At 42.9% G+C, this 19,862-nt stretch overlaps 3 protein-coding genes and 1 long non-coding RNA gene across 8 annotated transcripts in view; 2 read left to right on the top strand and 2 right to left on the bottom strand.

Annotated features, from left to right (window-relative positions):
- arhgap18 (Rho GTPase activating protein 18) overlaps positions 1–6,277 on the bottom strand; it is a 31,565-nt gene extending 25,288 nt beyond the window's left edge. Inside the window, exon 1 of the mRNA XM_077016589.1 lies at positions 6,179–6,277. Within this exon, the coding sequence (XP_076872704.1) occupies positions 6,179–6,213 (35 nt within the window). The 5' untranslated portion in view covers positions 6,214–6,277. The remainder of the gene's footprint in view (positions 1–6,178) is intronic.
- On the top strand, positions 434–12,403 carry LOC143522763 (uncharacterized). The gene is made up of 3 exons (XR_013133127.1): positions 434–564; positions 11,866–11,996; positions 12,216–12,403. It is a non-coding gene; the product is annotated as an uncharacterized LOC143522763 (long non-coding RNA).
- tmem244 (transmembrane protein 244) lies at positions 7,930–19,021 on the bottom strand. Of its 3 annotated transcripts, XM_077016595.1 has the most exons (7): positions 18,959–19,021; positions 18,749–18,863; positions 14,104–14,189; positions 13,229–13,305; positions 12,230–12,355; positions 9,078–9,122; positions 7,930–8,413 (listed from the first exon to the last, which is right to left on the bottom strand). In XM_077016595.1, exons 3-7 carry the CDS (start codon positions 14,166–14,168, stop codon positions 8,316–8,318), a joined length of 411 nt encoding a protein of 136 aa, XP_076872710.1. In that variant the 5' UTR covers positions 14,169–14,189; positions 18,749–18,863; positions 18,959–19,021; the 3' UTR covers positions 7,930–8,315. The 3 variants fall into 3 exon arrangements, 2 of the variants coding, with proteins under 2 accessions (XP_076872710.1, XP_076872709.1); XM_077016594.1 differs by having other exon boundaries at positions 18,749–18,966; XR_013133126.1 differs by having other exon boundaries at positions 8,331–8,413; positions 8,984–9,122; positions 18,749–18,966.
- l3mbtl3 (L3MBTL histone methyl-lysine binding protein 3) overlaps positions 17,369–19,862 on the top strand; it is an 84,280-nt gene continuing 81,786 nt past the window's right edge. For 2 of the 3 annotated variants that reach the window (XM_077016587.1, XM_077016584.1), the window contains exon 1: positions 17,370–17,770. Coding sequence is in view for 2 of the 3 variants with exons in the window: in XM_077016584.1 (XP_076872699.1) it covers positions 17,718–17,770 (53 nt within the window). In the remaining variant the exon portion in view is untranslated. Of the gene's footprint in view, positions 17,771–19,862 lie in introns of all 3 variants that reach the window. The other variant, XM_077016585.1, reaches the window with a different exon arrangement.

The following is a 19,862-nucleotide window of genomic DNA, read 5'->3' as shown; positions in this document are numbered from 1 at the left end:
CTGACCCAGAATGCAATGCAGCTGCACATGCTTAATCAACCTTCTACCACTTCACGGCTGTTGATCACTAATACTTAGATTAGATTATAGATGTATATATATAGTTTTTCATCAGTTTCCATAGAAATGCGATGTTTCAGGCGGGTCTTTCATCAGCTGTGCTACTGAAGGAGCACTTTCAAGCAACAGATGTTTGAAGCACATTATATCCATAGGGTTCTACGGTTTACATTATTAAGCAATGTGATATGGTATAAGTAGTGGTTGAGAGCAATAAGATCCCAAATCTTTGAGTTGAGTCAGGGTATATAAGTAGATGAGTCACAGTCAGAGTGGACCTATGACTCTGGGTAGATGACTCTGTCAGAGTAGCGAGAGTCAAAGTGTGTAGTTGCCATGTTGCTCTTTATTCCTCTTTAAAGACGTCATGGCAGCCAGTCCCATATTCAGGCAGCAGAGCATGTGAGACTATAATTAGTGTGAGACTAGTGTTCCATTAGCTCCAGTCCACAGGATAGCCAACGCCTACCATCACTGACCTGTTTTAAAACGGATCATTACAAGGTATGGTGTGTGTGTGTGTGTGTGTGTGTGTGTGTACTGATAGAACTCAAGCAGGATCTGGTTGTGAATCAATTATAAAAGTAGAACTGCTAGCTTACAATAAAGCTGTAAATTCAGTCTTACAAGCACAGGTTTTTAGTAACGTCCATGTGACAGGCACATAGATGTGGCTTCAAAATATAATATTTTTTACATAATATCTCGCACCCCGTGTGTTCAAGGCAAAGTGAGTAGCGTCAACCATCATGAATGGTTTGTATACAACATTGCCATCTGGTGTTCAGAATAGGAACTTTCATAGCGTATGCAATGAATGTTTCCTTTGTCTTATCATGTGATCTGTCACAATGAGAATAAGGACCAAGCTGTGAAGACAAAAAGCAAATATCATGACAAGTACACAGCAAAATCCCCACAGAACTGCCCAGCAGGACATAAACCTTGTTGGAGTCACTGCTGAGCGTTGTTGAAGGTGAGGTGCTTTGTGCAGTATAAAGACTGAAATTAAACGAGTCAATGACAGCCGTATTGACCATTTAACAATGTCCAGAAGCTCCATAGAAAAGCATTTAATGTAATGGTACAAGGACAGCACCTCAGTAGCAGCTCTAGGAGAAGATGGAAATGTAATAACTCATAACGAGGGGTCATATATGGAGACAACTGTGAGGGAATTTTGTGTAACTGTGGGTGGGAATGTAGACACTAGAGAGGAAATAAACTGAGCCTTAACATTTCTAAACCAACCCAACTGCTTACCTGAAAGAAGGGGAAGTGATTGAAAAATGAATATATATATATATATATATATATATATATATATATATATATATATTCAGAACTGAAAACTAAAGAGAATGGGATTCATGAGGCATCCATTCTGAAGACAGCATAAACAATACTTCAGCTAAAAAATAGTCCTTTAGATCATAAACAATACTTCAGCTAATAAATAGTCCTTTAGATCATAAACAATACTTCAGCTAATAAATAGTCCTTTAGATCATAAACAATACTTCAGCTAATAAATAGTCCTTTAGATCATAAACAATACTTCAGCTAATAAATAGTCCTTTAGATCATAAACAATACTTTAGCTCATGAACTTTACTTCAGTCAGTTGTCTAAAATTATCCAGCTTTTTTGCATTTCACCATATGTTCATAGTATTTAGCAGACACTCTTCTCCAGAGACTCACAGTAGTGTTTGTTGTCTCCATGGAAATAGTCCTAATGCTAGTATACCAGAGTCTAAGGACACGATTAAACCAGAACCCTATCAGAGGGAAACCACACAGGAAAATTACATACAAGTAACTGAAAATTATATATATGTAAGCAAGCAAGTGCAGGATTAGAGACTGATCAAGTGCCACCTTGCAGTTCTTATGGATCATTCGAGTGCTTATTGAAGTGGTGGGTCTTTAGTCCACATTTGAACACAGCAAGAGACTGTACAGTTAGTGGGAGTTTGGTCCACCTTTTGCATAATAGTGAAGAGCAAAGTCTTGAGGTGCCTTCCCTGTCTCTCCAGGGATGGGTGGAGCCGCACGCTGGACTTGGGGCTCGGAGGGTGCGGGAGATGGTGTGAGGGACATAGGGGCTCGGAGGGGTGGGGGAGATGGTGTGAGGGACATAGGGGCTCGGAGGGTGGGGGAGATGGTGTGAGGGACATAGGGGCTCGGAGGGTGGGGGAGATGGTGTGAGGGACATAGGGGCTCGGAGGGTGGGGGAGATGGTGTGGGGGACATAGGTGCTCGGAGGGTGGGGGAGATGGTGTGAGGGACATAGGGGCTCGGAGGGGTGGGGGAGATGGTGTGAGGGACATAGGGGCTCGGAGGGTGGGGGAGATGGTGTGAGGGACATAGGGGCTCGGAGGGTGGGGGAGATGGTGTGAGGGACATAGGGGCTCGGAGGGTGGGGGAGATGGTGTGAGGGACATAGGGGCTCGGAGGGTGGGGGAGATGGTGTGAGGGACATAGGGGCTCATAGGTTGGAGACAGCTGGTCCAGATTGGCTTTGTAGGCAAACATCAGGGTTCAAATTCTAATGGAAGTGACTACAGGAAGCCAGTGGAAGGAACGTGAACATGGGAAGGAGTGCAGCTGAATTCTGGGTAATCTGTATGGATCTAGTGGTGTGTGCAGGGCAGCCTACTGAGAGTGAGCTAGAGTAGAGCAGCATTGAGGGTTAGGGTTAGGGTTAGGGTCAGGGTTAGTGTTAGGGTTAGGGTTAGGCTTGCATCTCTGGAAAGATTCATCCTGATGTTACGTAACAGAAACTGGCGTGTCCAGGTAACATGAGCAGAAAATTAAGTTGTCCAGGATCACACCTGCATGTGTTAATATTCTGACGATATGATCAGTGAATTTTCAAGGACGTTGACTATACATTTTGCTGTGCGTAATTCTACTTTTGTGGATACAAGATGGATTATACACTGAATTATAAAGTGGATTATACTTTTTTATTGTTTTAAAAGTGGATTAATAAAAAAATTGCATATTTATCTCTGACATCATGGAATTCTTTCTCACTTGTCACATGTCAGAATTCATGTTGACGCTGGACCAACCACCAATGAACCAGCAAGGATATATAATAACAGAAAAAACAGTCTGTTTATAGTTCATGTCTCTTGATCAGGTAAGAGCTGGTTCTCAGTCTCTTCCCCATCACAGGTCAGTGTGGGAGGGCAAAGGTCACACACAGATGGAAGAAAGGTCAGACACTGCACCTGTTCAGGGCCGGACTAGATCATGTTTCCTGCAGGGATGGAACAGAAGGGGTCTGAGCAGTGCTCCCCTAACAATACTGCCGATGAATATATGCCACCACGACCGCACAGCAGAGTGCAGAGAGCAGGATTCAGGGTTCAGAGTTATTCTTTGTGTTGTGATGCAAGATTTCAGGAGATTTCAGAACTGTCAGGTGCCACATTGTAATTCCAAGTGGGGCCGGTTCTCCTGAACGCATCGCCGTGTTTCAGATGAGGCAACGGGTGCGAGTCTGTTTGAAGTGTTTCTCACTCAGCCATTGCCTGTGTTACTGGAATAGCTATGGGAAGCTCACTCCCACATAGGTGTGAAACAACACAGGCATGAGTCAAAGCAGCTATGACATGGTGCAGGTATGACACAGTGCAGGAATGACAGCACAGGTATGACACAGTCAGGTATGGCAGCATAGGTATGACACAGTCAGGTATGGCAGCATAGGTATGATGCAATAAGGCCTTGCACAATGTAGGTATGACAAAGTGTGGGGATTACGCAGAGCAGATATGATACAGCACAGGGATGATATTGTGCAGGTATGATGCAGTGCAGGTATAATGCAGCACAGGTATTACACAGTGCAGATATTACTCCGCACAGCCATGACATGGTGTAGGTATAACACAGCACAGGTATGATGTGGTGTGGACATGACGTCATGCAGGTGGGGTAGACCGCTGGTAGGGAGCATTGTGTATCAGGCCAGAGGTTCACATTCACACAAACATCGTGGACATGACACCTACATCCTAAGCATGACATCCACAGCATGTCTCAGAGCCTCTCCCAAAGCCAACCTCAAAGCCAACCTCAACGCTAACCTCAAAGAAAATCTCAAAGCCAACCTAAACTTGATGTCTAACTCAAAGCCTACCTCCGACTGTTTACTTGTTCATCATTTACTAACTGAAATCTTGATCTGTGGGTCTCGCCGAGATGACACAAAGCAAGTGGGGCAGGTGTTTTGACACTGCGAGACCAAGGTGGAGACGGTGTGTTCTCGCCGCTGGAGCGGCCGGTGACGTCTGCAGGGTGTAACGCACACCGACAGCACGAAGGATAGACTGAAACCATATCTGCCCTCAGCCAAGGTGTCACTGGCTGGCGTCATCCACACACCTGGGAAAACACATAGTTCTGAAAGGTTCCTTGCTGCTTTGGTGTAAGGCTTCGCTTGGTAGCTAGTTAGTTAGCTAGCAGATAGTTAAGTTAGTAGATAGTTTGTTTGCTCGATTGGAAGGTCTGAAGGTGGTTGTGAGCTGTAAGTAAGAGGACAGGGAGGTGGTTTGGGATTGCAAGGATTATTGTTTGCATGACATATTTGAGGCACTCTGAAGTCAGTGAAAGTCTAGCGTTATATCACCACTGAAGGGGAGGACAATGTAATTAGGTAAACTGCTCACTGGACAAGGGCACCATCAGGGATTTTGGGCACCATGAAAATATATCACAGATGACCAGCTAATAATCTAAGAATTTTCATGTTTCAGTCAGAGGCCCCTAGAATCACACTAACATCTCCCCACCCACACATCACTCCACCCTAACATCTCCCCATACACACATCACTCCACCCTAACATCTCCCCATCCACACATCACTCCACTCTAACATCTCCCCACCCACATAGCACTCCACCCTAACATCTCCCCATACACACAGCACTCCACCCTAACATCTCCCCATACACACATCACTCCACCCTAACATCTCCCCATACACACAGCACTCCACCCTGACATCTCCCCATCCACACAGCACTCCACCCTAACATCTCCCCATACACACATCACTCCACCCTAACATCTCCCCATACACACAGCACTCCACCCTGACATCTCCCCATCCACACAACACTCCACCCTAACATCTCCCCATACACACAGCACTCCACCCTGACATCTCCCCATCCACACAGCACTCCACCCTAACATCTCCCCATACACACAGCACTCCACCCTAACATCTCCCCACCCACACAGCACTCCACCCTAACATCTCCCCATCCACACAGCACTCCACCCTAACATCTCCCCATCCACACAGCACTCCACCCTAACATCTCCCCATCCACACAGCACTCCACCCTAACATCTCCCCACCCACACAGCACTCCACCCTAACATCTCCCCATCCACACAGCACTCCACCCTAACATCTCCCCATACACACATCACTCCACCCTAACATCTCCCCACCCACACAGCACTCCACCCTGACATCTCTCCATACACACATCACTCCACTCTAACATCTCCCCACCCATACAGTACTACACCCTAACATCTCCCCACCCACACAGCACCCCACCATAACATAACCCCACCCACACAACACCCCACCCATACAACACTCCACCCTGACACCTCCCCACCCACACAGCACCCCAACCTAACATCCCCACCCATACAGGAGCATACCTGCCACTGGTATTACGTGAATACAGATGGTTTCTACATATTTTTATATCAAGAAAGTCCTCCGTAATATACAAAGTTAGGACTTTAAGGTTTTAAAAGATCACGGTGGTTCTCGCGCTGTGTAGTAACGTGCCAGTAACGACGTCTGTAGCCGCGATGGTTTGCGTTAAAGGTCATCACTTCATGAAGTAACGTTTGGTCTTCATTCATCTTACGTTACGACAACATTACATAAATAAATAAACATTCCAGCATTTCTTATGATCAGATATAGTTTATATCTAGACAGATATAAACTATTACGTGTGGACGGTCATCGTCATTTAGACTTGCACTTGCAACCGCGTCTCTTTAACCCCATTCGTAGTCCAAATAGCCCGAGTGCCATTTCCAACCCGCCAGATCCAGCGGGCTTACCTGAGCTGCAGGTAGCAGACGAGCTTGGTAACCATGGCGACCTCTCTGGGTCGTAAATGCACGGACCCTCTCTATCCGTGACGCGGCGCGGCTCGCGGCATCTCCGTTCAGCAGGTGCGCGCGCTCCGGACACGCCCGCTCGAGCCGCCCACGTCAGCCTGCAGGCGCCTACAGTCTTATTAAATGATTAATACAATAAAAGCATGGACGTAATTTTGATTTCAAAAGTGGGGGGGGACATGGATACGTCGCTATTTAAATATTTGGTTTTAACCGTAAAAACGGGGGTGGGGGGGGGGGGGGACCAAAACCGGCTTTTGAAAAAGTTTTGGTCCCCCCCCCCCCCCCCCCCCCCCCCCCAATTACGTCCGTGAATAAAAGGTTCGCCCAGCAATAATCACGGAGGTGGTCAGCTAATGTCGAGACGACGTTTTGTGAAGTCTTTGTCTTGTTTCTTTATGGAATATTATCAAGAAAACACATAAACCACCCACGGTGCCTATAGTTCAGTTTATGGCCACAAGCAGGCAATAGTAAATCCATGTTTGCTTATCAAAATTATGGTGCTAATTTAAAGTGATTCTGACTGATCCTCAGACATATCAACCGTGTGTTCATAAGCGTTCATAACCAACGCAAACATGAAGGCCGCGTTATCTTTTAAACATGTCTAATTGGAACTGGTGTCTTGTGCTCCGAGCCGTGTCTGTTAGTTGGTGAAGATCCCTCTCCCTGTTCCTTAAGGAGATTAAACGCTAAATAATAATGCCAGTGGCTGCCACGTTATTGATGTAGACTACCCTACAGTGGCTGGGAACTGCTGAATAAAAACTTTAAAAAACAAAAAGGCTTTAAAATGGGTTTATAATGAGAAAAGGGCAAAGGGTTACTATGTATCCAAAACATTTAAATGTATGTTATTATTAATTTACATCAGCTGTTTACAATAATGTTACACAGCGTTTTAGTTATAGGAGTCTGGCAGACCTTCTCAGCCCTCCAGGGACCCAGATCAAAACAGCTCAGGAGAAGACTTGAGCTCACGCGGAGTGGTCCTAATCGCGTGGGATTAGGGCTGAGCAGATGTTCAGAGTAAGGCTCAGGCCGCTCTGTAGACCACGTCTCTGTCTCTCCACAGCCGAATAAACCAACAGCCTTGACATCAAGACTCACAATATCCGAATTTCTAACCTAAGATAAGATCTTTTTTCATTGCAAAAAAAAGAAGTATATATTATATGCCATTCATTGAAGAATAGATTTATGTTTACATACTTATATGAAGTTTCTTCCTATAACGTTGCTAAAGGAACATTAAGTATTAGCATGGTGGGTGTCAAAGACAAACAATACTGTTAAATAAAATTCCCAAGGATTATAAAATACACCTAGGTTTATAAAATGAGCCCAAATGTTTTGAAGCATAACCATACTGTAGTAATAAGACACAAAGACGCTTAATGTTGGCTTTGTGTGTATAAGATACTCAGTGCTGAAGATTTGCTCTGCTTGTTCATATCGTGATTAATGAGAACTGTCAAAGGAGCCATATATGGATCTTCTGGGATTATGATGTCACAAAGGTACCAAATCTCACTATAATGACTTAAGTATTAGAAAACTTGTTCTCAGCTGTGAACAAACATTGCAAAAGGCCTGAAATATAAAACCACAATCAATATTTGCACCCAAGTGTATACAGCATAACAAGGGGTTGGACAAAACTAATTTCAGTGGTTTATTTCACTTCGTTTGTTTATTAATTTCTTTATTACATAAGACAAAAGTAAACATAGAGTAGCTTGTGAATCTGCGGTGTGTAGACTCTTCCATTCATTATGACTAACCCAGAGGGTGTAGGTGGGATATCTAACGAAGCTGGATTTTTCCAAAACGGAGGACGGTCTAGTCAGTATCACAGCTTGTGAAGGATTTTCCTGTTGGACAGTTGGACATTCTGCTTAACGTAGCTAGATGACTGAGAATCCCTGACTTGTGAACATCGTCTCAAGTTGTTGAGAGGCAAAGCACTGACATGTGTTTGCAGGATCAGTTTAATTACAATCAAGACTGCACAAACAAATATTTGCCAAACTATAATGTTTGCATAAAGCTGTCCAGAGTCTTGACTGATACATCAGAAGTCCTGGAGGTCTGAAGGATGCACAAAGTTGCTCCTGAAGAGTCTATAGGCCAGCAGCTGTCCTCCAAAAATCATCATCACCAAGCCTGAACCTGAGATAAACATGCACAAGATCATCATCACCACCACCACCACCACCATCATCACTATCATCATCACCATCATAACCATCATCTTCACCATCATGTTCTGTTCACCTGTGTTAAGCAGTACAAACATGAGTGTGAAATGAATCAGTGCAGAAAAAGTACAGCTGAACTCAGGTCAGTTTAAACCACAAAGGACTGGTGAACACCATTCCAAATCCACAAAGGAAAAAATTCTTTAAATTGAACCTAGTCAAGAGCTCTTAGGCCTTATGAGAAACAAATCTGTAAGTAATGAAAGGAGACATGTAAACAACATGGTAACTAGAGGAAACAGACCATCGTGAGCAGTTATCATTTCATATCTCTTCATGCTACTGTTAATAAATCTGCTCCTGCTTGACTTCAGTCTGGATAATGTCTGACGGGTAAAAGGACTTAATGGAAGCAATTAGACGCATATAAGACATGCTGAAGGGGAGTTAATGTTAGGACGTTCCAATTAACAGCATTTTAATTGCAAATTAGGCTACAAGTATTTTTTGGCTACAAGTATTCATTCACCTTGAGTTTTACCTTTAGTGTTACTTTGTTTAAGAGGAAGTATTACAAATGTTTCATTTGGTTTTGACCCTCCGTGTGGCAGAGTTGTTGGAATTTCAGTTCTTACCCAGAGCAATCCACCAGTGCTCCGTTGAAGGGAACTCAGCCATGACTGAAACACATCAGGAACAGAGCATGCTCAGAACAACTGAAAAACCACTGGGTCTGAGCATGCTCAGAACAACATGACTGAAAACACAAGAGGATCTGAGCATGCTCAGAACAGCACTCACACATTCACACTCATGATGTGCAGTGTCAGCTTTTAGATCAGATGCAGTGGTCTGGAACTTAAGCATCCAGAATCTCCTGACATTCACTTGTATTTTGAATGTATGTTTTGTATTCTTTTGTCTTAAAAGTGATTGGACGAGAGTGCTAATGGCCTAATTCTGCATGTATCATCTGACAAATGACCCACGATTGGTTGGGAGAGCCAGATTAAGCCACGCCCAGTGAGAGCTCAGACAGCTGTTGTCAAGGGTTCCAACAATACCTGTGTGCTCATGCAGGGATGTACACTTCTTAGGGAATACTCATGTGACTTTATGAATGTAGTCTCCTACTACCTTCATAGGCCACTGTCTGTCTACATTTTCAAACATGCGTTTAGGACCACTGACGTTATAAGTGTGGTGCACCAGTGAACCAACATTATAGTGCTAAGTCACAAAATACAAGCATTATGACTATTATAAAAACTCCCAGTCTTCCAGCAAAATCACTAGGGTGATTAAAGGCAGAGTAGTGGGACTTTATGTATAAGTACTATAGGCAGAAATGTTATTTCTAATTCTAGGTTTTCCCTAATCTTATTTATTATATACTGCAGTCATAGTGGAATCAGTGTGTGTCAATGATACAGGTGTGGAACTTGCACGTTACACGCTAGCAGACCTTGTGGAAGCCCTAGAGTGCGTGGGAGATGGTAATTTATGCTAATGGCACTTACACAATAAAGACGGCCACAGCTCAAACACTGTATCGCAAATGGTCATGAATATTGATATGACTGCAGTTAAGGATGAGTACGAAAAGAGAAAAGGTTCTTGTAACATTGCTATTAGAAGCTACATATAAATGGACAACCTTTTTAGAAGGAGAATTCCACCCAAAACTGCATATTTTAATGTGAGCTAAACAAGAAGGCATTGTGGAAACATTTATAACTGACCTAGCACTGAGTTAGGGGTCACATGACTCTTGATGTCATGTGATCATACCATTCCCTTATTTTACCGCAGGGGGGTAAGGGCAAACTTTGGCTCCGCCACTGCCCTCTCTTGTCCCTCCCTGTGAGTCAGCTCATGATGGAGCCACACTAACCTGGACAAAGACCTGAGTCCCGACATCTGTCTGTGGCATTTCTGACACAGTCCTGCTGCCTACAATTATCTCCACTGTTTTAACAGTCCTGCTGCCTACAATTATCTCCACTGTTTTAACAGTCCTGCTGCCTACAATTATCTCCACTGTTTTAACAGTCCTGCTGCCAACCATTATCTCCACTGTTTTAACAGCCCTGCTGCCAACCATTATCTCCACTGTTTTAACAGTCCTGCTGCCTTCAATTATCTCCACTGTTTTAACAGTCCTGCTGCCAACAATTATCTCCACTGTTTTAACAGTCCTGCTGCCTACAATTATCTCCACTGTTTTAACAGTCCTGCTGCCTACAATTATCTCCACTGTTTTACCAGTCCTGCTGCCAACAATTATCTCCACCGTTTTAACAGTCCTGCTGCCAACAATTATCTCCACCGTTTTAACAGTCCTGCTGCCTACAATTATCTCCACTGTTTTAACAGTCCTACTGCCAACCATTATTTCCACTGTTTGCATTATTTCTACCAGGTTTTGATCCTCTCTGAAGGTGGAGGTATGGTAAGGTGTCTGGTGTATGGTATGGTGTCCGGTCTGGTTTGTGTCCAACAGTCAGATTCTGGAGTCCCTTACTCGTGATAATATGCTGACTCCTGAAACTGGTGAAATGAACTCTGGTCAGCAGTACGATTCTGTCTAGCTCAGCCCAGAGTGATGCCTCTCAGTGTACACACAGTCCAGACTGATGCATTACAGTGTACACACAGTCCATACTGATGCCTCTCAGTGTACACACAGTCTAGACTGCTGCCTCTCAGTGTACACACAGTCCAGACTGCTGCCTCTCAGTGCACACACAGCTCAGACTGCTGCCTCAGTGTACACACAGTCCAGACTGATGCATCACAGTGTACACACAGTCCAGACTAATGCATCTCAGTGTTTACACAGTCCAGACTGATGCCTCATAGTGTACACACAGTCCAGACTGATGCCTCACAGTGTACAGTCTAGACTGCTGCCTCACAGTGTACACACAGTCCAGACTGATGCCTCTCAGTGTACACACAGTCTAGACTGCTGCCTCACAGTGTACACACAGTCCAGACTGATGCCTCTCAGTGCACACACAGCTCAGACTGATGCCTCAGTGTTCACACAGTCCAGACTGATGCATCTCAGTGTACACACAGTCCAGACTAATGCCTCTCAGTGTTCACACAGTCCAGACCGATGCCTCTCAGTGTACACACAATCCAGACTGCTGCCTCTCGTTGCTCTGACTTCTATCTTATTTGGCTCAGCTGGACATTATAGTTTGGACATGCCAAAAAAGGGATCCAACCTTATATCATTCTGACTGCAGATTAAAAAAACTCTTTATCACTGCAACTCAAGTGGCTTTACCATGTTACAGTATGTTACAGTGGGTTAAAGTGCCTTTATCACGTTACCATGGTTTGTCAGACTGCACGGAAACCTTGGAAACCCCTGCAGAGGCAGAAGCACGGGCTTTTCATTCTGTTTCCTAGGCAGCACCTGATCGTCCTATCAGGAGCTCTGTAAGAGGCCTGATACCACAGCACATCAGTGCACGGGCTGCTTGCATGCTCCATCAGCAGTTTACAGACTTCCACTCTTCCACTTCAGACTCCCAAAAGCGGTAAGGGAACAGGTTAAATGTCAATGTGCAGTCATGTTAAATGGGCTTTTGTTTTCAACATTCACTTACATTTGTTAATATTCTTAATAACAAAATAAATGCTACACAGACATAAAAATCACTCCCCTCCCTCCTCTCTACCTCTCCTCACCCTCCTCTTCCTCTCACTCACTCTCATCACCCCCCCCCCCCCCCCCCCCCTCCCGTCTGGCGGGCAAGCTTGAACTGCTCACCTGCCACAGTCATGGTGATGTGGAGAAGGGTGACAGTGATGGCGTAATCCCAGACGCACTCCTCCACTATCCAGGCAAACAGGAGTCCACCCAGGACGTACGTCACCTCCATGGAGATCACACTCACTATGCAAGGGACAAATGTAAAGGAACAGACACTCAACATTGGGGAGTTTTATTTTCATCTTTTTTTTTATGAACTTGACATCTGCATTGATATGGGGAGGGACTTTGACATCAGCAGCTGCAGGAAGTGTAGGTTGCTGTTGTCATGACACTACAATCATACCTCCAGCCCCCTCCTGAACACATCTGGATTTATTCGAGTTCCTTCGTTTTTAGTTCATGTTTTTAGTATTGTGCATCGGACAATGTGACTCGACCCAATGGCCCATACGTAACCATGCATTTAAAATTATCTAGGCTAACGTAGGATCAGTTTAGTATATTCCATTAACACTGATTTATTAGGGCACAAAAAGTGAAGTGATCTCACTCTGGATCAGCTAGCTCTAGATCATCAGTACTCTTTTATCTAGCTCTAGAGCAGCACTACTAGTCTATCTAGCTCTAGATCAGCACTACTAGTCTATCTAGCTCTAGATCAGCACTACTAAGACATCTAGCTCTAGATCAGCACTACTAAGACATCTAACTCTAGATCAGCACTACTAAGACATCTAGCTCTAGATCAGCACTACTAAGACATCTAGCTCTAGATCAGCACTACTAAGACATCTAACTCTAGATCAGCACTACTAAGACATCTAGCTCTAGATCAGCAATAGCATTCCATCTGACTATTTTTATCTGACCATTGCTGTCTAAAAAATTATGTGTGGTTTGGAAGATACCTTAATAATAGACAAGTCTAAAATTACTTACTGTTATCTGATTAAATCGCACAATAAAAACGTGTTTGGCCTTTAGACTTTATACCTAAACAATGATACAAAACATCCACAAAAATGTTTTTCTACAGAGTGGAGTCATGCTAACCTAAGTATCTAGGACTGTGCCATGATGGGTAGGTTGTGTAGTCAAAAGGAGCTAATAGACTGTCAACCTCTTCAACCCTGATGCACGCACAAACAAACAAACAAACAAACATTTGTAAGCACACTGGTAACTTCATGAGGAGTGAATGCTGTGTATAATAATATCTGCATTTATGACATACATACAGACCAGTAAAAATCACAGAGATGACCTTTGACCTTGCTGACAACAAAAAAAAGCGATGAGAGTAACCAGACTGGTACAGCACACGGTACAGCACACGGTACAGCACAGGGTACAGCACACGGTACTGGGCACAGGCCCTCAAAATACTCACACATACATAAGGTCAGTAAAAAGCAATATATAAAAGAAATAGATGGTATAGAACTAGCCTATACTAAAATAATAATAATGATTCAAAATGCACAGTACTTGATATAAAAAAACATTTATATAGCATGACATCTACATTTAATCCGTTCAAAGAGGATGGTAGGTGGAATATATGAAAGATATTTTACTGTGTATGAAAAAGGCCATAGTTATGTTAAGTGTTTCATGTGTGGTTTTGACATGATGTTATACCTTCTCAACAATGAAATTTCATATTTCGCATGTCAAATGGATTCTCCTCTTTGCAGATCAGTTTTCTTTGTTCTGACACGTTGCTTTTTTTACCACAGCTGAAATCTGTAGCATGCGACGGAGTTCGAGCTACAGGAAGTCAGTCAATGTTATGCCACCGCACGCGAGGCACGCACGCGCACACACACACACACACACACATACACACACACACACACACACACACACACACACATCACAGATCACAAAGAGGAAGTCTTGCATATGAATATTGTGGAAAGTCTTACTTGAAGATGCCGATGCACAAACTGACCACGATGTAGTAAAGGGAATAAAAACACACGGTGCACATTAGCAGGTTCTGAAGAACAACCTGGAAACACAACACATCATGGCCAGATTTAGGGAGAGTAAAACACCTCTGGAGACTTTATCAATAGGCCAACACAGGACACACGCGTGTTCATGCTCTGAGAAACACTGACGGCACACTTATTGGTACAGAAAATCAGGTTATCCCTAAATACATTTACTAATACTCGCATGTAGCAGTATCCCTTTCCAAATGGTTTGACAGTAAACAATTTACAAGGTGTAATAATTCATGAATCCATGTTTGTGATGCTCAAATCTCACACACTGGAAGTAGGCGGTCTATCATGGCCCACTTGTTAGTTTTAGCCCATTTCAACTGCCTGCATTTCAACTGCTGCACTAAACCTTCCTGTACTGGACAGACTGACTGAAACATATAAATTACTTTACCCTGGTGTCGTGGGGTTTGCTGTTGAATGGCAGCTGTCCATGTCTTTTGATCAGAGTGGACACGCAACACCGGCAGCACAAGTCCAACAACATGAATAGCGTTTAAAATATTATTTTATTTTTTTACCTTCAATCGCGCATACACATGTAAGCGCATTAGCACTCACTCACAAAACAACCCCCCTGACAGATAGCAAAATCTCTCTCTCTCTCTCAGTCTGTCAATAGACAGGTCTTAATTGGATTAGCAACACGCTAAAACGTTTCGCTCAATCTGGGCTGGGGCTAATCCTCCCTGGGCCTACACAAACTATCTTAATGCAAGTGGCTAAAAACAAAGCTAGCATTTTAAAACAACTGCGCTCGTGATACCAGCGACGCAGTGCTAAGTTAATAAACGTGTGGGAGCATGACTGGAGATCACTGTGATATTTATGTCCATGTGTGATATTTGTTGTCTGAATTGAGGTCACATGGGTCGAGTGAGAATGCTTCTTGGGGGTTTACCTCACAGAATCTGTACACCACGACTAAAATAACCTCCCCTCAGGCCAACAGTTTGTTTCCTAGTGGACTTTTGACTCTGTGGCCAGAGTTGCTTGTTCCTGTGGCCTGGTTTCTAATGTATACAGAAAGCTCTGTATGTTGTCTCTACTGCACATCAAAACGTTAATACGTTAGAGCTGCATCACATTGGGAAAGGTGTTGCAGTCTACACAGACAACTGTAGACAAAGGTTTCGAGATATACAGGCCTAACTCATATTCACACAGAAATTCTACCTCTGCCTTCCAGAGTGATGATTTTACATTTCCCTGTAAGAGTCCTGATCTAGAATCAGGATCTCATGTAGCCTACACCTAGTCTAAAACTGTGAGTGACCATCAGTCCTGAATGTGATGATGCTTCAAGGCTAGCGTGGTCAAGATTAAAGCCTGGAACTTGTGTGTGAGGTCTGAATGAGGTTCTCTAGGGTAACTAGTAACAGTAAAGAGGGAAACACAGGATTAGATTTGAAGAGCTGAATCAAATTTCATTGGTTTTCTCAGAAAATTGCTGTCACATTTACTGAGCCTCCAGTATAACCATGATTCTATATAATGAATATGTGACTAACTGCATACAAATAAAAATAATAATACTTGCACTGGAAATTATTAGCCAAGTACAGCTTAATACATTTCAGATAATATTCTGATTCAGGTCAGGAAGCTAATAACATAATAAATGAGGTAGACTGTAAAAATATACCATATTTTAATGAGTACTGTTTTGTGAGACAATGAAACCAGTGATTGACATCTGTACTGGCCAATGACCTTTCCCTTACCTTCAGCTGAATGCAGAACTTGTCTGCATTTTTCATAGACAGTAGACTGATCATAAGAACATATCTAGTGCTTGATTACTGCATAGCACATTCATTTTAATAAAAATAACATTGGTTGTTTACAGAAATGAATAAGCTATTTGCAGGAAATGTAGCACAACAACAAATTCTTAAAACATGTGGAACAAAAATATTAGAATAATGAGCACCATGGAACCATAGTAGTTGTACAGGTTAGCAGTACTACACCAAAACGTTTACACTATTGTGTATTGTTTTACACTATTGTGCACTATTTTCTTTCAAAACCAAACTCACTTTAAATGCTTCTGTTTGATTGTCGTTTGTTTGTTTCACATTGCATTCGGTTTGCGTTTGAATTTTTTAACACAAGGCAATCTGATTATTTGGAGTTATCCCACTATATAATTGAATGTCCTGACATCAGGGACAGTTAAACAGTGCAGTGGTCCATGTGATTCATCTGATGACCTGGATTAAAACATCTGCAATTTAGTGTGCACAGAATGGGAGCACGTTCTGATAATTACCAGCATGCTGACTTTACAGTTACCTGATCATCAAGTGTGCACTAATAAGTGTACACTACAGTAAGCAGTGAATGAGTACAGTGATTAATCAATAAAACAGAATGAGCTTTCTTCCAGAGTTTGTTTAGTCATTTATCTTATAATGGTTGGTTGTATGGATGTATACTCACTCTGAGTTAAATTTACCACCTTAACAGATTTTTTTCCCTAATGAGTCCTCTTTCCATATTCTAAATAACTCTTTCTGTAGGGAACACATAAGCTAGTTCTTGCAAATATTCTGCACCTTCAGGTGCTGTAAAACTGAAGATTCCATGAGTGTCTAAGTATGTTAGTGTAAGACTACTTCAAGACCAGATACCAGACTACTGTAAATAAGTGTGATTGTTAAAATCTAAAGACTACTTGCAACAGGCGGATTATGAGGAAATTTCTTACTGATTTCTCCTATGTTTGACACTGTGTTCTGGTGGACAGTACGAGAAGGAAACACATTGATCAGTAACTTCACTGAGCATTACATTAAAAACGACATCAACTTTGAAAAATCCTACATTACACCATGATGTCGCTAACAATAATCACAGTATAATCCACGTATATGAATCGTAAATTCTGCATTAGCGGTTGCATCATCTAGCTACTACACCAGAAACAATAAATGTGCGCCCAGCCGATGAAGCCACATTGGGAAAGTTGCACTTTCTCATCAGATGAAATTCAGAGACGCTTATTATTTGATCTGTAAAACATGGCAGAAGTAAATATGCTCATATAACGCGTGTTAATCGTTTCTCATAACCCCCATGGTTTAAGGTAGCGTCACGCAAGGAACATTCACCTACTCGTCGACAATAAGGTTGCTACGCAGACTTTAGATTCACATAGACAATGCGTCGTGGGTCCGTGGTACCGAACTCGACGGACACATTAAACCAAGGAGTTGCGTACTTCTGATTTATTTCACACTTACAGTGCGTTTGAGGGAGCTCGCTTTTACATATGATTTTATTTTTAGTAACAAAATGGTTATCGAGCTGTTTTTATGCAACCGGGTGGAATTCTTGCGCTTTAAAAAAATTCAAGCGCACCGTTAGGCCAGTGTTTCCTGCACAGAGAGCCCGTGGTGTAATTAAGAGCTTCGTCTATTACATATTTCTGCAATTCACGCTGGCAAAACTTTCGATATTCGCATCATGTGTTGGACTGTGAAGCTAGGACAGCAGCACTGCGAACGCTCGCGCGGCCACTGCGCATGCGCACTGTCCACCGCCTGAGCAATTTGTCAGTACTCGTGGGAGAATTTGGGTAAGAAACAGACAAATTAAAACAATTATACTATAGATTAAAACTGTTTATACGGCAAATTGTGCATCATAACAATACATTATATGCTGTGTTGTACTTTCAGTGAATGTTTATTGTGACGGAATTAGACTTAAACTTAGCAATAAAGTACAAAACGCCTGGACGTGTCATCAATAAATGCAGGCAGGAAGAGGTTCAGTGTGATGAATAACGCTTCACTATTACAATAAAAGTGGCGACGAAAACGAGCGCAGTCGATCCGAAAAACATTCTGCCACATTTATCGCCGCTTGCGAGCGCCTTGTAAATGATATATTGGACTCTTTATGGAATAATGCAAGCTTTAGTCTCATTCCTACGGCTGGAGACGGAACTGGCGCTGGTCGGGCGAGCGAGACTAAAACAATATTTCTACAACCATTTCCTCCCCGTGAGCTTCCCTGACACTTCAAATATAATATTTGCTGTAATGCACCGATTCCACGGGCCTGCGGGTGAGAATTAGAGAGAGTATATTCCTGCTCCGCCATTTTGGGAAACTGCCTTTAAAACAGATTAAATAGTATCCGAGAAGAGAAAAGTGTTTAAATGTGAAGCGAGGCGGTGTGTACGGGGCTGCGTGTTTATATCACACCCTGTGATCACAAACACACACACACTCGTGCATGAATCTAATCATTACGCCGCACTCGTGGAAAAAAAGTATTTTAGTATAATGGACCGGGGCAAATATCAATAACCATTAAAAAAACACCCCGAAATTCATGTTTTATGGGGAAGGTGCTGTACTAATTTTGTAGGTAATGTGAAGACTCTGGTTGCCTATTTTTCATCGTTCACAATTTTTTTATCCTAATAATTCAAGGAAAACTACTCGCGCAGACGTCGAATCAATTTTGGCTTCTAATACTTAGCAAAGCAGAGTCTTTGGTGCAGTTATATATGGTTTTTGTATATTAATTTGCGCCATAAACTTACTTTTATATTTTGATACGAGAAATCCCTGTACCGTAGTCGGTGTGTGGAGCTGTGTGCCCCCACTTCATTCCATGCTAATAAAAGAGCTAAATATGGCCAAACGAAGACATCGAACCTGCATAAAACACAATACTGCATCTGGTTTCAAGAGGCACTGGAACTGTGTAAGAACTAACAGCACCGCGTTGGTTTATGTTAAATTTGGCTTACAATTACGTGTGAATTTTTTGGTCTCCATTTTTTTTACCCAGTGATTTCATTGTTGAACAGGAGCCTGAAAGTTTCTAGCGCAGCGAGTGAAACGCGAGCAACAGCGCCCTCTAGTGGACACGGGGCGCTGGCGCTAGTTGTGTAGGCCTCTCAACGAACTGCAGCAGCGTTACAACACAACGAGCGATATATCGAACCCACTGTGTACTTGGTCGCAGAAACGTAGCCAGTTTCACGAAATAAACTCTGTATTTATTTCGTATTTACGTGTTTATAAGTCAAATTGACGTTTTCCACAAGATACCCTACTAACGGAAATCTGACATTAACCTAAGCTACCTGTATAGCGCACTGACAAAAAAGTAACCTTGGCGCTTGTGAATCTTGATGCAAGAACTACGATTAATGTGTTAACAAGTGAGCGAGTCATTTGTGAAAAATGACACTGCGTTTAATCTTAAGGGACATGACCCAGTTTGGCTATGGTGCTGGAGTAAACTTTTGTTATGGGTTTTGGTACATTTCAGATTTGATCAAGGACAAGTCCATTGCTGCCGGCCTGTGTGAGGACCAGAGTTTGCGCATTTCTGCAACTAATAATGAACGATTTTGCATTTCCTGAAGCTGTGGCGTGTAGCTGCTGTGTTTACATGCCTGTGTGTGTTGTAGAGGCTCAGACATGCTGGCATGACGTGCCTTCACAATGCAACTTTTTGTTTTGTTTTGTTCTTCATTCCTACACTGCTGTGGGGTCTGCAGGATATGCCAGATTGCAGAGTGGTTAGTGACCTCTGAACCCTCATACGGTAGGGTGGAGAGAGAGGGTGGGTGAGTGGGTGTAGTTAGACTGTTTGGGGGTCTGGGAGCTTCAGGGAAACGTCCTCATAAAAGGCCGTCGCGAGCA

This window comes from Brachyhypopomus gauderio, chromosome 9 (genome assembly GCF_052324685.1).
Source record: "Brachyhypopomus gauderio isolate BG-103 chromosome 9, BGAUD_0.2, whole genome shotgun sequence".
In the NCBI taxonomy this organism is placed as follows: domain Eukaryota; kingdom Metazoa; phylum Chordata; class Actinopteri; order Gymnotiformes; family Hypopomidae; genus Brachyhypopomus; species Brachyhypopomus gauderio.
The sequence above is the reverse complement of the archived record's forward strand: the minus strand, read 5'-3'. Positions and strand labels throughout refer to the sequence as shown.

Coding starts and splice junctions, on each gene's coding strand:
- tmem244 (XM_077016594.1), bottom strand. CDS start 18,886: ATGCAGTATTGTGTTTTATGCAGGTTCGATGTCTTCGTTTGGCCATAT. Junction 14,190..18,748: donor TCTCGTATCAAAATATAAAA/GTAAGTTTATGG, acceptor TTGTGTTTCCAG/GTTGTTCTTCAGAACCTGCT. Junction 8,414..9,077: donor GCACTGGTGGATTGCTCTGG/GTAAGAACTGAA, acceptor TGTTTATCTCAG/GTTCAGGCTTGGTGATGATG.